This window comes from Cololabis saira, chromosome 4, assembly GCF_033807715.1.
Source record: "Cololabis saira isolate AMF1-May2022 chromosome 4, fColSai1.1, whole genome shotgun sequence".
In the NCBI taxonomy this organism is placed as follows: domain Eukaryota; kingdom Metazoa; phylum Chordata; class Actinopteri; order Beloniformes; family Belonidae; genus Cololabis; species Cololabis saira.
The window spans coordinates 38032894-38046232 of NC_084590.1; the positions used below are offsets into that span (position 1 = coordinate 38032894).

A 13339-nucleotide genomic window follows, 5' to 3' on the forward strand; every position below is an offset into this window, starting at 1 on the left:
TCCGATTGTATAGACCAGTCCTGGTTTTTCTGAAGCTAGTAAGGGAAAAATAAACCTCTTATTTGTTAGGACTTGATCTTTTTTTCCACAAATATATGAAACAGTCAGCAAGAAAAATGTCTTTGGCTATATTTTTTATTATAATGCCACTATTTCATATCAAAACTTGGTTGCATACTTGATGAGATTGCTATAAAAGCTGAGAACAATGTTAGACACATGTTTATGTGAGGCTTCATGTTTTCTATCTGCAGCCAACAGATGTCTGCTGCTGGCATATAATAACATAACCTGTCGATTCTGAACCTTTAGTCTGTGCATTCACTACGGATGTCCGTGTATGTGTTTAATAATTCATTGTGTTGGAGTTTTGAGGTTTTGCATCTTTTTATAGCTGCATAAGAACTGAAATTTCAGTAAAATCCTTCAGTGTTCCTTCAGGTGACTAGTCCATGTAAACCTCTGAAGGAAAAGGAAAGCAGTTTCGAAATGTGTAAATAAGTAGAGTAAGAACATAATCCAAGTATCTTAAGGAGGTGTTCATACTTTAAAGTAGCATTTCATGAATAAGTATACAGCGTTGCTGGACGCATTTGTACATGACAGAATGAAATTAGATCCATGATGTTCAGGCGGCGTATGATTCTGAAGAGTAAGCAGGGTGAAAAGAGTTTAGGAAAATAATCAGAGAATTTATCATTTTCATATCCCAGCAATTACTGCAGATGGGAATCTGCCAGGATTAACTACAAGCATGAAAAAACCAGTAATTCCCCAGTCTCGGATTATTTAACAAATGACACAGTGAGTTTAGCAGGAGACCTCTTCACCACGACTCTTCTTCTGCCTAAATAATAATGTTTAAACGAAAGCAGAGACTTTCCTTTCCAGGCTCAATATAGATGATGTCATTACAGTTTATAACAGGTCATCACAACAAAGAACATAGAAACTAATGTATAGACTGAAAATATGCGGAGGTTTTTGATAAAACTCATTAGAAACAAAGGGCTTACTAATATGAAGTCATTGTAAAAGGAAAATGGTAAAAAGATCCATAGTTGTGCTCTTACTGCCCTTATCTAAATAGGTGATGTTGGCTTAGCAAAGGTTTTTCTGTTTCCTCGCTGCTGAAGAGTCAGATTGGGCTGCAGGAGAGAGGATGAATGACAAGTGCTACTGCACTGCCAAAATTACCATCAGGTCCAAAACTCCTTCATTTATTTGATGGTTATTTTCCTCTAGTTTTGAGCAGCTTCTACTCTGTCATAACTTTTAGTTTGACGTGAAGAGATTTCTATCAGGGTACTAGTCAAATTGTTATGAGCTGAAGAGGACACCTTCAGTTTTCTTTTTGTTTTTTTCTTTGCTCTCCTGGAGGTCCCATCTCCCTTCAAACAAAATATTTTCAAACAAGGACTGTGAGTTGATTAGACAGAAACCTTGTGGCTATGAGTAATGCTGCTGAGTCCAATTAAGCCAATGTACCTATGAATCCAGTCAACCCGATGTGATCTTCGCTGCCTGTGCATATATTTGCCTCTAACTCTTATCACCTGAAAGATTCAGAGTCACTGACAAATCAGCTGTGAATATATCTGGAGAGCTGCTGAACTTATTCTGTTAGTCATTTCATTCATGTTTAAATGTTGAGAATTTAAAATCAGAGAAGGTCAGAGGAAACGCATCCTACATACAAATAAGTCATATGCAGTTACAACAGGGATATGTGGCAGTTCATGGCAGGAACATTTGCTTAATTGCTAGGTAGCTCCTAATTATTATTACATTATTACAGTTCCAAATCATATAAATGAGTTGAGTTATACATGTACAAGCCGGTTGATGCAGCCGCTAAGAAACTATTCTGAATTTATGATTTGCTTACAGTGAGTTCTCTGAAGCCTGCAACAACTCACAAGTGAAATGATTGTTAGTCTGGAGGAAGCCATAAATCAAACTCTGTTTGTCATCTATTAATACTGTGCCGCTCTGGCTCTTGAGCTCCACAAGCAGCCAGAGTTTGCACGTTCTTCCTTTTTCCCGAGGTTGAAAGTTTTCCTCTGAAAGATCAAGGTTTTTTAGAAAAAAGAAAGTTCCTCAAAGTTCCCCTGGCTGGTGATTGATTTACTCACCCCTCCATGGTCTGCAGCGCGCAGACAGCTCTGGAGGTGGAACCGTGCCGTAATTGAGGTGAATGCGCAGAGCTTTAACGCTGCAGGCACAAAACCCACACAATTAGGAAGGACTAATGACGCCAGGTAGCGCCTATTATTGCTCCACAAAAAGCCGCAGGGACTACTATAGTTTGTATCATTGATTCTTCATTAGTGATAAGGAAGAGGAAATATGGTATTAAACAAATAATCACCAACTTCACGCAAGCCATTTGTGTGCTGGCAAAACAGTGAATATATGTGAGTCATTTAATGAAGCCGATTGATTGAATCATCAAAGACATCTCTGTGTTTTCAGAGCCAAGATGAGGCGGATGCCATTCACAGCAGTCACCTGGGTAAGCCCTCTTTTTCTTTTTTAATGGGTGTAAAAATAAAGTCAACAAGAAAGAAAGAAAAATGTAATAGTCTTTGCATGTCAGGGGCCAGGGCTTTCTGAGAAAGAAAGAATAACAAGATAACAAATTTGTATTTGCAAGGAGGGTACCTGAAAAGCACATTAGTGAAGTGCAATTCAGAAATAAGCCTTCTCGGAGCAGTTATTTCTGGGGAAATGTTTAACAAAGATATAATGGCATATCGTTGCAGATCCAGGATCTTTGTTTCATTAACCCTCACACACTACAGAATTATCCTGCAGTCTTTACCCATTGACACTATTGTTTAATATCTCAAAACAATATTATGTATTCATAAAATGCATGGAAACCTTGTGTATGTTTACTAATGGCTACATTTTTATAGCAGGAGATTTGCATCCTTGCGTGTGAAAGTCATCATGTCTTGCGTGGCATTTATTGTTCAGAAATTGAGGATTTGATGTGCATATCTCTTCAATCATAAATCGTATGTCTTGAATTGAAAATTGATGGGTGGCATGGAATTAAAATGTCAAATGAAAACGGCAAAATGGGCTTTTGTTTGAGCCTCACCTGGAAAATTTATCACTCACTTACTTCATAAATATAGTTCAATCTCTTCACTGATTTGACAGCTAATGGGATTTTTATAAATGGAGCAAATAAAAAGATCTCTTTAATGCCATTCATCCTTCAGGGGTTTTAAATAATCACCATATTGGAGTGTTGTTTTTTTTAAAGGAGCCTTCAATGGAGTCGGAGCTCTTTTCTTTCTGGACTTCTGTGTGTTCTTTCAACTAGTAGATGTAGTACAAAGTACAAAAAAACAACTTGATAATTCCCCCATTGAGCACGTCAGAACAGAGATGTGAACAGACAGCTATTTGAAAAATTGCTACTGACATTTATTTGTTTTTTTTTTGCCACGGCCATAGTTTATATAGGAGAGAGAGAAACCCCTCCTGCAGAATGTCGCCTCGTTATAAGAATGAATCACTCCATCTGTTATTTCAGGCGGATCTATAATTGAATCCTCGATGGAGTTTGTTGTGACCACGCTGCAGAGATGTCCTCTGCAATGCATGCATGCAAAAGTCTGGGCATCTGCGGTCTAAATTCAATCCTGGTGAAAAGTTAAATGATCAGCTGGAATCGATTCATCACATGCCGAAGTGGCAAAGTCAGGGCCCCCACTGCTGAAACCAAGCCTCTAAACCAGGGCTCTTCAAGTCCGGTCCTCGAGGGGCCGCCGTCACGCATGCTATGGTTCTGAACACACACTTGGACAAAGCCTTGTTCTAAAGGGCCACAATCCAGTTATCATAGTGTCAAGTCCCAGGTCCGGATGAATGGCAGGGCTGAGTGACAGAAGGCATCTGATATAGAAAAATTATGTCAGATCAGAATGTGAAACACAACGATCCACTGTGGTGACATCTGAAGGGAAAGGCTGAAATAAGTTACTTCTCAATTTAAAGGGGCCCGATTATGAAAAACACATTTTCTCTTGCTTTAACATATATAAAGTGGTCTCCCCTCAGGCTGCCAACTCAGAGAAGGAGGAAAGCAACCACATTCTGCAGTGTCTGTACAGCCGCCCGGGTGAGCCGGAGCTTCCGCCATTTTTTCGTAGCGGTGTATCGCATCATTCAGGCAGCCAATCAGCACAGAGCCTCATTATCATAGCCCCGCCCACTCAGAATCCTGCATGGATAATGAGGTTAGAGAATGGAAAGATACAGACATGGCTCAGAGGCTGAATTTCTACTTTATTTAGCAAAAACAATCAAAAGCTTGTTTTTAAGACATTCAAGTTTAAAATAGGTATTAGATGCCATAATAGGTCCCCTTTAAGTAATCAATAATCCATGATTTCTAAAACATATACATTTAAAGGTGATTTCTTTAATGAGTTAAGATTTTTTAGGCTTATTTACTATAAAAATAAAGAAAGTTAAAAAAAATGGTATGAGATAAAGGTTAGGTATGTTGAAAGGCCAATGTACTTCTTGCATCACTTGTAGAAAAACATTAGTCTTTTAAAGCTCTTAATTTGTAACATGTCGCACTTTTTGGGATTTAATCGTTTTTCAGCTGAATATTTAATTTGTGACATTTGCATATGAAGGGAGTGACAGTAGGATTTTTGCGTTCAATTGGAACTATATGTCTTGAAGATTTCCACCTAGTCTTCAAAAAAAAAAGACTTCAGTTGTTTATAATGTTTATGTCAAAACTTATTACACAAATCTGCCCTAAAATGTTGAGGTGTCAGTGTCATATTTAGACTCTGGAGTGTCTTATGGTGATCAGGTCATTCTATACTTTAAGGTTTAATAATAACTCGAATGTTGTGCACATTTTTGTGCCTCTATATCTTGAAAGCAAATGAAAAGCCTAAGAATTTTTGCACCCATGTCCAGCTGCATATATTGCTTTTATTGCTGCATACGTTATCTCAGCAGCACATAGAGCTGAAACCTCGGAGCGTAAGCTTCCAGCTATCTGTGCTATTTAAATGCCAGAGGAAATCGTCCAAAGCAGCTGAATATATTGCAGATGGTTTCTTCGAATGTGAGTGCTAAAACTTGCTTAGATGCATATCTTCTCCATTAGTGCCCTGGGCTGTGTTGAATATAACATAACCTCCCATAGCACATCCAAATCCAATCAGTTTTCTCTGTTTATTCCCTTCATTTTGTTGTGGTCTTTTATTGTAGCCCCCCAGTATCTACAGTGCACTGTAAGCTTACAGGAACATACTCCTTCAATTGATTTATTAAGTTTAAGTGACACATTTTTACACAACCGCCTCCCCATTTCCACTTTTCCTTTCTCTAAATCGTTTTTTATTAAAGAACATTCAAAACGGGCAAAAACCAGTGAGCATCATCATAATCCGAAATTTGTTCCACCTACTCAGTCCGCTCCATTTATTTCATTCCAGACTGATGCTCTCAAAAGGAATAGAAAAAAGAAAGATGTATTATTTGCATAGTGCCTCATCCTAGAAGCTGCATAATGAATGGTAATTTAGAAGTCGGTGCGTTTTCGGTTAGGGTTTGCAGTCTCTTCTTTAATTGTTTCTGAATGATAACAAAAACTAGGAGGAAAGCACATCTCACTGAATTAAAAAAACATATAATTTTAATTCATATTTGGATTTTGCTGGTCAGGCTGTGCCGTAGTCCACTCATATGAAGAAAAATTGAAGGGTATTTGAGAGTGAAAATACTGATTTGTTATACGCCAGGGAATTAAAGTGCACTTCTTGTGTGTTTAGGTGGAAGGACATTATTAAGTTGCTGCTCTGTGGAAGTATATTGTTGCCTTTCATGTATTATTTTATTCATGAGCAGCATTTGTTGGCATTTTATTTCGTTTTATGTATTTGTAGCTTGCCATGATTGTTCATGAACTTCAAAAGATAAAAATTGTGAACGGAACCGGTCCTATTTGACTTTAGAGTCACATCACATCCACATTCATCCCTAATGAGTGTTTTATTTATCATTTATGCTTCCACAGTGAACTAACAAGTCCCCATCAAAGCCGTGAAACATGCTTCATGACCATCATAACCACCAGCCTGCTCTTGTTGTACAGGTCACTTAAAAAAATCCTCCTGCTCCTCTTGCACGTATGGCGGTATCACTCCTCAATATTTAAGCTCTCACGTTCCCCGCAGCTGCCCCAAACCTTTTTCATGATGTGCCACGGCTCAGGGACTTTTCTGAACTCTCAATTGGCTTTTTTTTTTAGATTAGACCCCATTATTGTCCCTGGATGGAGAACGCATTTTTAATGCGTGCTGGGGAATGTAAATGCAAGGCGTGTTATTGCCTCCGTTGTGCCTGAAGCAGGGTTGGGGGGGGGGGGGGGACGACTCGGGGCGTCTATGAGTGGTAATGTGTAACATGATGGCCTGCTGTCTGTTTGCCTGGCCTCGCTGCCTTCACCAACATCAGAAGAGCTCGCTGGATGCAGGAGATGGAGCGGGTGGTGTGGCGGACCCATGCTGAGTAACAACAGGATTTTAGTAGCGACTTCACCCAAATCGTGTTGCACGAATATGAGCAGCAGTCTCCCTCTGCCACTCCTGCTGTTCTGTTCAATGACCGCAAGGAACTTCCTTCTGAGGCTCTTCAGTTTGTTAATGACCCCAGTTTCGTTCCCTGCAAAGCCGGGTGTCTGTCATTTCAGTAGCCAGCTGCAGATTACGGGTTCTGCAATAAGCCGATTTATGACACCCACGGCTCTGAGAATGTGGAGCTCGCAAACATCCTCGTCCTTTCATCAACAGATCCCACCCATGACCCTCCACGCCGCGTCACTTTACACTAACATTAGGCCTGACCTGCGATGAAGTGTACCCTCAGAGTTATTGGTAGAGTCAGCTCAGCACACGCCTCCCCATGTCAGTTGATGTAAAAAGGACAGGCGGCATGCCAGATTCAGGTGTTCAGGGCCTAATTAGATTTCTGTACCTGTAGACTAGGGCTGTTCGATTTTGCCCAAAAATAAAATCTCGATTTTTTTTCTCTCAAAATCCGATTTTCGATTACGATTATTTTGTGAATTGACAAAAGGCAAATAAATGATTTCAAATATGCTGTTTTTTTATTGAACATTTGCCCCATTGGGCTTTAAGTGCAAACTTTGCTCTTATTAAACCAAAAATGAATGAATAAAGTCCAAAACTCTGTAAAATAAGTTGAAAAACAGTTTTAAAAAATATAATAAAATATAAAGTTTTATCTCTGAAAAACAAAATCAGCAAATAAGTACTTGCAAACATACAGTAAGTTATATTTCCAATTAAATAAAACAAGACATTTTCTAATTAAACTAAACTGGGTCTTTGCATGCTAAATAATAATGCAACCCATGAAGGAGGTAAAGGTGTGTAATGTCAGTCATTACATTTGCTATTCACATTTGCAAGTTTTTTGCAAGGAACACGAGCCGGTCTACCGCATCTGTCTTGAGGGATGCCCGGTGGCATGTTACAACGCCCCCTCCTACACTAAAGAGCCTCTCCCATGGGGCACTTGTCGCAGGTATTGAGAGGGATTTCCATCAATCATTAATATGGTATCAATCATTAATATGTGTGCAGACAAGGTAAAAAAAAAATTAAAAAAAAAAAAAAGTGAAAAATCGATTTTACGAGTTTCACGTTTTAACATCGTTCTAATTACATAATCGCGATTACGATTTAAAATCGATTAATCGAACAGCCCTACTGTAGACAGGTACTTGGAGTCACATCTTATGAACAAACTTCTCCAGCTGCCTCAGTTGTCAAGGCTTTCTTCTCCAGACTGAATGTTTCAGCTGTTTTCCACAGCTGTTCAATGGGATTTAGATCAGGAAGGACACTTCAGAATGGTCCATAGTTGTATTCTTAGCCATTCTTGGGTGTTTTTCGCTGTGTGTTTTCAGTCATTTTCCTGTTGGAGGACCAATGACCTGTGACTGAGACCAAGCTTTCCAACGCTGGGGAGCACATTTCCCACCAGAATACATTAATAGTCTGCAGATTTCATTAAGAGTCTGTGCCGGGTGCAACAAAGCAGCTCTGAGACATAACCGAGCCTCCTCCATGTTTCTCATTTTTGCCTGTGTGAACCACAAAGCTCCAGTTTGGTCTCATTTGTCCAAAGGAGGAGCATTGTGGTTTATAGATAAGCATTTTGACAAATCCCAGTCTGGCTTTTTGATGATTTGCTTCCAACCTTGGACTCCTCAGTTGTCTTCCTTTAAGTCCACTTTGGCTGAGACAGTGACGGATGGTGCAATCTGACATCGATGTACCTCGACCTTGCAGTTCACCTTGAATCCCTTTGGATGAAGCTCTGGGCTCTTGCTGTATGATTTGTATTACCCTTCTCTACAAGTTGACATGGCAGGAAAAAAGTGTTACTGACTCCTCCGCCACCATCTAATATTTATGCAGTCACCTGGATCCAGCTACTTTAGGCCAGAGGGTGTAAACACATCTTCAGTGTTCACAAGATGTTGACTGAACTCCTCTTTTATATTTATTTTCCCTGTTTTCTTCCCAATTTTCTTTAGAATGCCTGGCTGCTTGAGTGTGACAAATCCCTGCTGTGTCTGCTTTCCTTCATTTATATCTCCAAACACAACTAACAACGTGATTTTCCAAAGTCAAACAAGATCAGGCGGCCATCCCAAGAAAAGTCAGAAAAAACCCTCAGCGTATGTAGGCAAAGGGGCTTTAAAATCGTTTACCATTCCCAAAATTCTGCCTTTTGGAAAGGAGAGGAAAAACTAGTTTATTTTCAAGTGATGTCTCATCCTGTTTCGTTTCATTTGATAGCATTGTGGGGATTGCAAGCAAAACCTAGAGTCTGTTAAGAATTAATTGCATATTCTTCCTGAATTATTGATATTAAGTGAGGTTTAAGGGTTGAGTTCAGCGCTCATTAGGCCCCGTTTACACGTAGCCGGGTATTTACAAAAACGGAGGCGTTTTCATGCGTTTTGGCCGTCCGTTTACACGGAAACGGAGGTCAAAGTCACCAAAAACGATCATTTCTGAAAACTCCGGCCAAAGTGGAGATTTTCAAAAACTCCGTTTTCCCGTTTGCGTCTAAACGGAGGAAAACGGAGATTTAAGCTTCAGAACGTCACATTATGCACCAGAAACTCACCAGCGTCATGTGTGCGACCTGTGTTTACAATTAGTTTGGCCACCGTCAATATTTTCTTGTATTTTACCTGTTTAATATAAAGTCACACTTAAAAGTAACTCCCCCCCCCCCGTCCAGCCTCCTGCTCATTCAAGCCTGTGAGCGCGTCAGCCAGCAGCATGAAGCCTGAATTATGGTTCCGCGTTAAATCGACGGCGTAGGGTACGCGGCGACGCGCAAGGTACGTGCGCGTCGCCGCGTACCCTACGCCGTAGGCTCTGCGTTATGTAACGCGGACCATAAATCAGCCCTTAACTGGAAGTTACACACGTGTCATTTGTTGATGTTTTTCCAGGATTCTGATTGGCTTGCATGACGTTAAGAGCGTTTTCATGCGGGTCCGTGTAAACGAGGATTTTTTTGAAAACGTAGAGGGGAAAATATCCGTTTTTGTAAATACCCGGCTACGTGTAAACGTGGCCTTAGTCTTCAGGAGAAGTGTCCATGGAGTCATGAACTCTAAAGAACCTCTAAAGAATGTGATTAGCATAAGTTAGAGGTGTATTTTAGTTGTTTTATTCTCCCTCTGACGTTTTACGCCTCGCATCTGGTTTGTTTTTGTGTTACTACTTGGAGAGAATTGAAATATGATAAATCTTTTACAGGGAATTTTTCCCTCTTGCATGCTTCTCTTTCTCAGGCAAAGATTTTTCTTGTTTTTTTTTGCGCTGGCAGTGCATCTGTCAATCCCTTTGCTGGCATTTTCCTCATTTCATTCTATTTCTGTCTTCTTCTTCCTGTTTTCTGTGTTCCGCTCCATATCTTATGGGAAGATATTTGTTATATTGACCCTTTTCAGATGTAATCTGAAAGTTAAATACTCCATACTCTCTATTGAGCTTCTGCAAGGCAATTAAAAGTATGTATTAACATAAAAAGGAGCCTGATGATAGAAAATCATTCCGCCCTCTGCATGATCCACAGACCTGTGCCATGCTAGATGATCACCACTATTGAAGATAAATCATTTTTATATCTAAATCAAACTCAGCCAAAGAAAGCTGGCTGTATTGAATCTGTGCTTTCAGACTGAGTATCTGTGGACTGACTGTTAAATCTTACTTCTCGTCTGTGTCATGTTCATGAGTAGCTCGGTCGACGAGTAGTGTCTGCAGCACAGCTTGCACCACTGCCTCCCCCGATTTGAACCATTTTGGAGGTGAAAAGGGAAGAGATAGAGTGGAGAATTCACAGGAGAAGGATAATTGTGGGCCATCTTGTTTCTGTGAGTCCAATCATATGAATCAGTGGAGTGAAGCAGGCCTCACTCCACCATGATAAAGCAGCGAGATGGAGAATGAGGCTGTTGACTATGGGGAAGAACTATTGACATCTGCTGTCCTTGTAATGTTGCCACATCATGCATGTGCTTAGTGAAAAATGGGAATAGTTATACTCCCGGCTGAAATACACATTCCTGTGACAGCTCTCCTGGCTACACACACCTCCTTTACAACACTGATGGAGGTGACACAGCTGCAGGACTGCCTAAAGGCAGCAATTACATCGGTCTGTGTCTCTGTGGGGCTCAGCCCAGGCATAAGCGCTGTGTCACCATGGGACGCTGCCCTTTGCATATCTTCAACAATATATTGATTTTTTTTTTTTTTTTTTTTTTTTTACACTTTTCTCATGTTTGAAGGTCTACGAAGCCTCAACTTGCCTCGACTGCACTTGTAACACTCAAATGTGCATCCTCTTCCCGAATAATGCAGGTGGCTGTGTTCAAGTCACAACATTGAGTAAGGGTTGCGGAGCAAAGCTCTATTTCAGAGTTAAAATACCCCATTTGCTGACTGACTCAGAGCGGTCACATTCTGAAGCACTTAAGAACACACGTAGACCTCTGCACACCTCCACATATTCCCTTTAGTCTGGCTTTTTTCAACAGTTTGGCGACCTCAGTCATTTGTCATTCAGGATGCCAGTATTTTGCACGTGCTGCATGTTGGTGCTTCGTACTGTAAGTGTACGTTTTATTTGTTGTAGTATTTTGCTGCCACGGTGCATAAATGATGTGAAACTGAGTCTAAAAATAATTCAGATTTATCCAATGATGCCCAGACTTCCAGTGTCAGCCCATCTGGGATCCCTTGAACTAACTGCTCTTGCTGATACTTGTAGTGTCTTCCTTCCAATACTGGTACTTACAATGAAGTGCTGTGTGTTCAAAGGCTTTTGAAAGTCATGATTTCCCTCTGTGAGGTTGATTTAACTCTTTCCCTTTTCTGCTTGTTGGTGTAGAAGTCAAAATCGTCCGAAGAGTCAGGATAAAGAGTCCTCAGTCAGTGCAACTGCAGTTTTTGTCCGTTATTTAGCTCTCTTTTTTTAAGTGTAACTTAGTCCTTCATCCATGCATCCCTCCAGCAGCCTGAGCAAAGAGGCCCAGACCTTTCTCTCCCAAGCCACCTCTTCCAGCTCGTCTGAGAGGGTTTCCCAAGGTGTTCCCAAGCCTGATAAGAAATGTAACCTCTCCAGCATTTCCTGGGTCTTACCTGGAGAGTCTTCCTAGTTGTACATGCCCACAGTCCTCCTTAGGGAGGCGTCCAGGATGCACTCCAACCAAATGCCCAAACCACCTCGGGTTTCTCCTCTTAATGTCAAGAAGCAGTGACTCTACTCCGAGTTCCTCTAAAATCAGAGCTTCCCACCCATCTGCAAAGGAGAGTAAGTCCACCCTACAGAGGAAAATAATTTCATCCTCTTCTATCGATGATGTCATTCGCTCAGACACTACCCACAGTTCATGACCACATGGTAAACAAAGTGCCTCGACTTGGAGTAGTTCTCTTCACCACAACAAATTGGTTCACATTACTGCAGTCTAGGGCTGGGCGATATGGACCAAAAGTCATATCTCGATATTTTCTAGCTGGTGATACTCGATATATATCGATATTTTTTCTGTGCCATAATTGGGGTTTCCCCCAAAGCATTATAGCATAGCATCTCTGTTAGCTTCATTTTTTTCTGAGGCAAACCCTTAAAAAACAGTCAGTTTTAATACAAAGCCTCGTGCCAAATGTCACACAGGTTCCTTTATTAACAGAGGTCTGCACAATATCAAAATGTATAAAACAAATGAAATAAAAATAAACTGCCTGCATATATAGAATAAAAATGCTTCTTGAATAAAATAAAACAAATATCCCTTTCCTGCATAACAATTAAATTAAAATACACTGTGCAATTAATACAATGTAGACAGTAACAGGCAGACTTTTCCACTGAGGTTGACAGTTGTGCAAATAACAAAACATTTGTGCAAATCTCAAATAAAACATTCAAGTCAATTTGTCACAAAATAAGCTATATCAAAATCATTAAAAAAAAAAAAAAAAAAAATGTAAATCGATATAAACGATATTGTCTCGTACCATATCGCGTTTGAAAATATATCGATATATATTAAAATCTCGATATATCGCCCAGCCCTACTGCAGTCGCCATAACCATCTGCCCGTTCCTCACCATTCTTTCCACACTTAAGGGCAAGACTGAAATGTTTTTGTTATCCTACATTATTTTATTTTAATCTTGTTATATCTGATATTTAACTCATTTTCTTTACAATTTTTAGAAACAATGCCAAATGTAATGTTGTCTGCGCTCAGGGATGGGATGCGCACATTTTGCAACACTGACTCCAGAGATCCACCCTGAGATAATAAATCCTAATTTAACCCTGCCTACAGGTCAGGGAGCTCTCAGCTCACTGCCACTTGGCAAAATCTGCAGTTGGCTCCAAGGAAGTGTCATTATTGATTTGTGTCAGTTAAGTCACAACACTGCAAGGCCGGTGGCCAGGTCACTACGGCCCTGCTTTTACCTACACTCGCATTGATGTTCAGACACTGTTTGGTTCATCAACACTGATTCTTTAATCCGTATCATCCTCAGTATTCTTACCTCCGGATATGTTAAAGCAGCCAACAAACACTCAAAGCTTTAAATGCAGAGTTTGCCATGGGCCAGATGGCGGTGGCCTTTATATAGTATTTTTGTGCTTTGAGAAAAGAATCTCATAAGACAGAAGGGAGGAGGCGGAATTGCCTTATTTCTCATTTTATCCAATATATTCCAAGGC

General features: G+C 40.2%; 1 protein-coding gene across 1 annotated transcript in view; it reads left to right on the top strand.

Annotated features, from left to right (window-relative positions):
* b3glcta (beta 3-glucosyltransferase a) overlaps positions 1-13339 on the top strand; it is a 76186-nt gene that overhangs the window by 21710 nt on the left and 41137 nt on the right. Inside the window, exon 3 of the mRNA XM_061719686.1 lies at positions 2476-2515. Within this exon, the coding sequence (XP_061575670.1) occupies positions 2476-2515 (40 nt within the window). The remainder of the gene's footprint in view (positions 1-2475; positions 2516-13339) is intronic.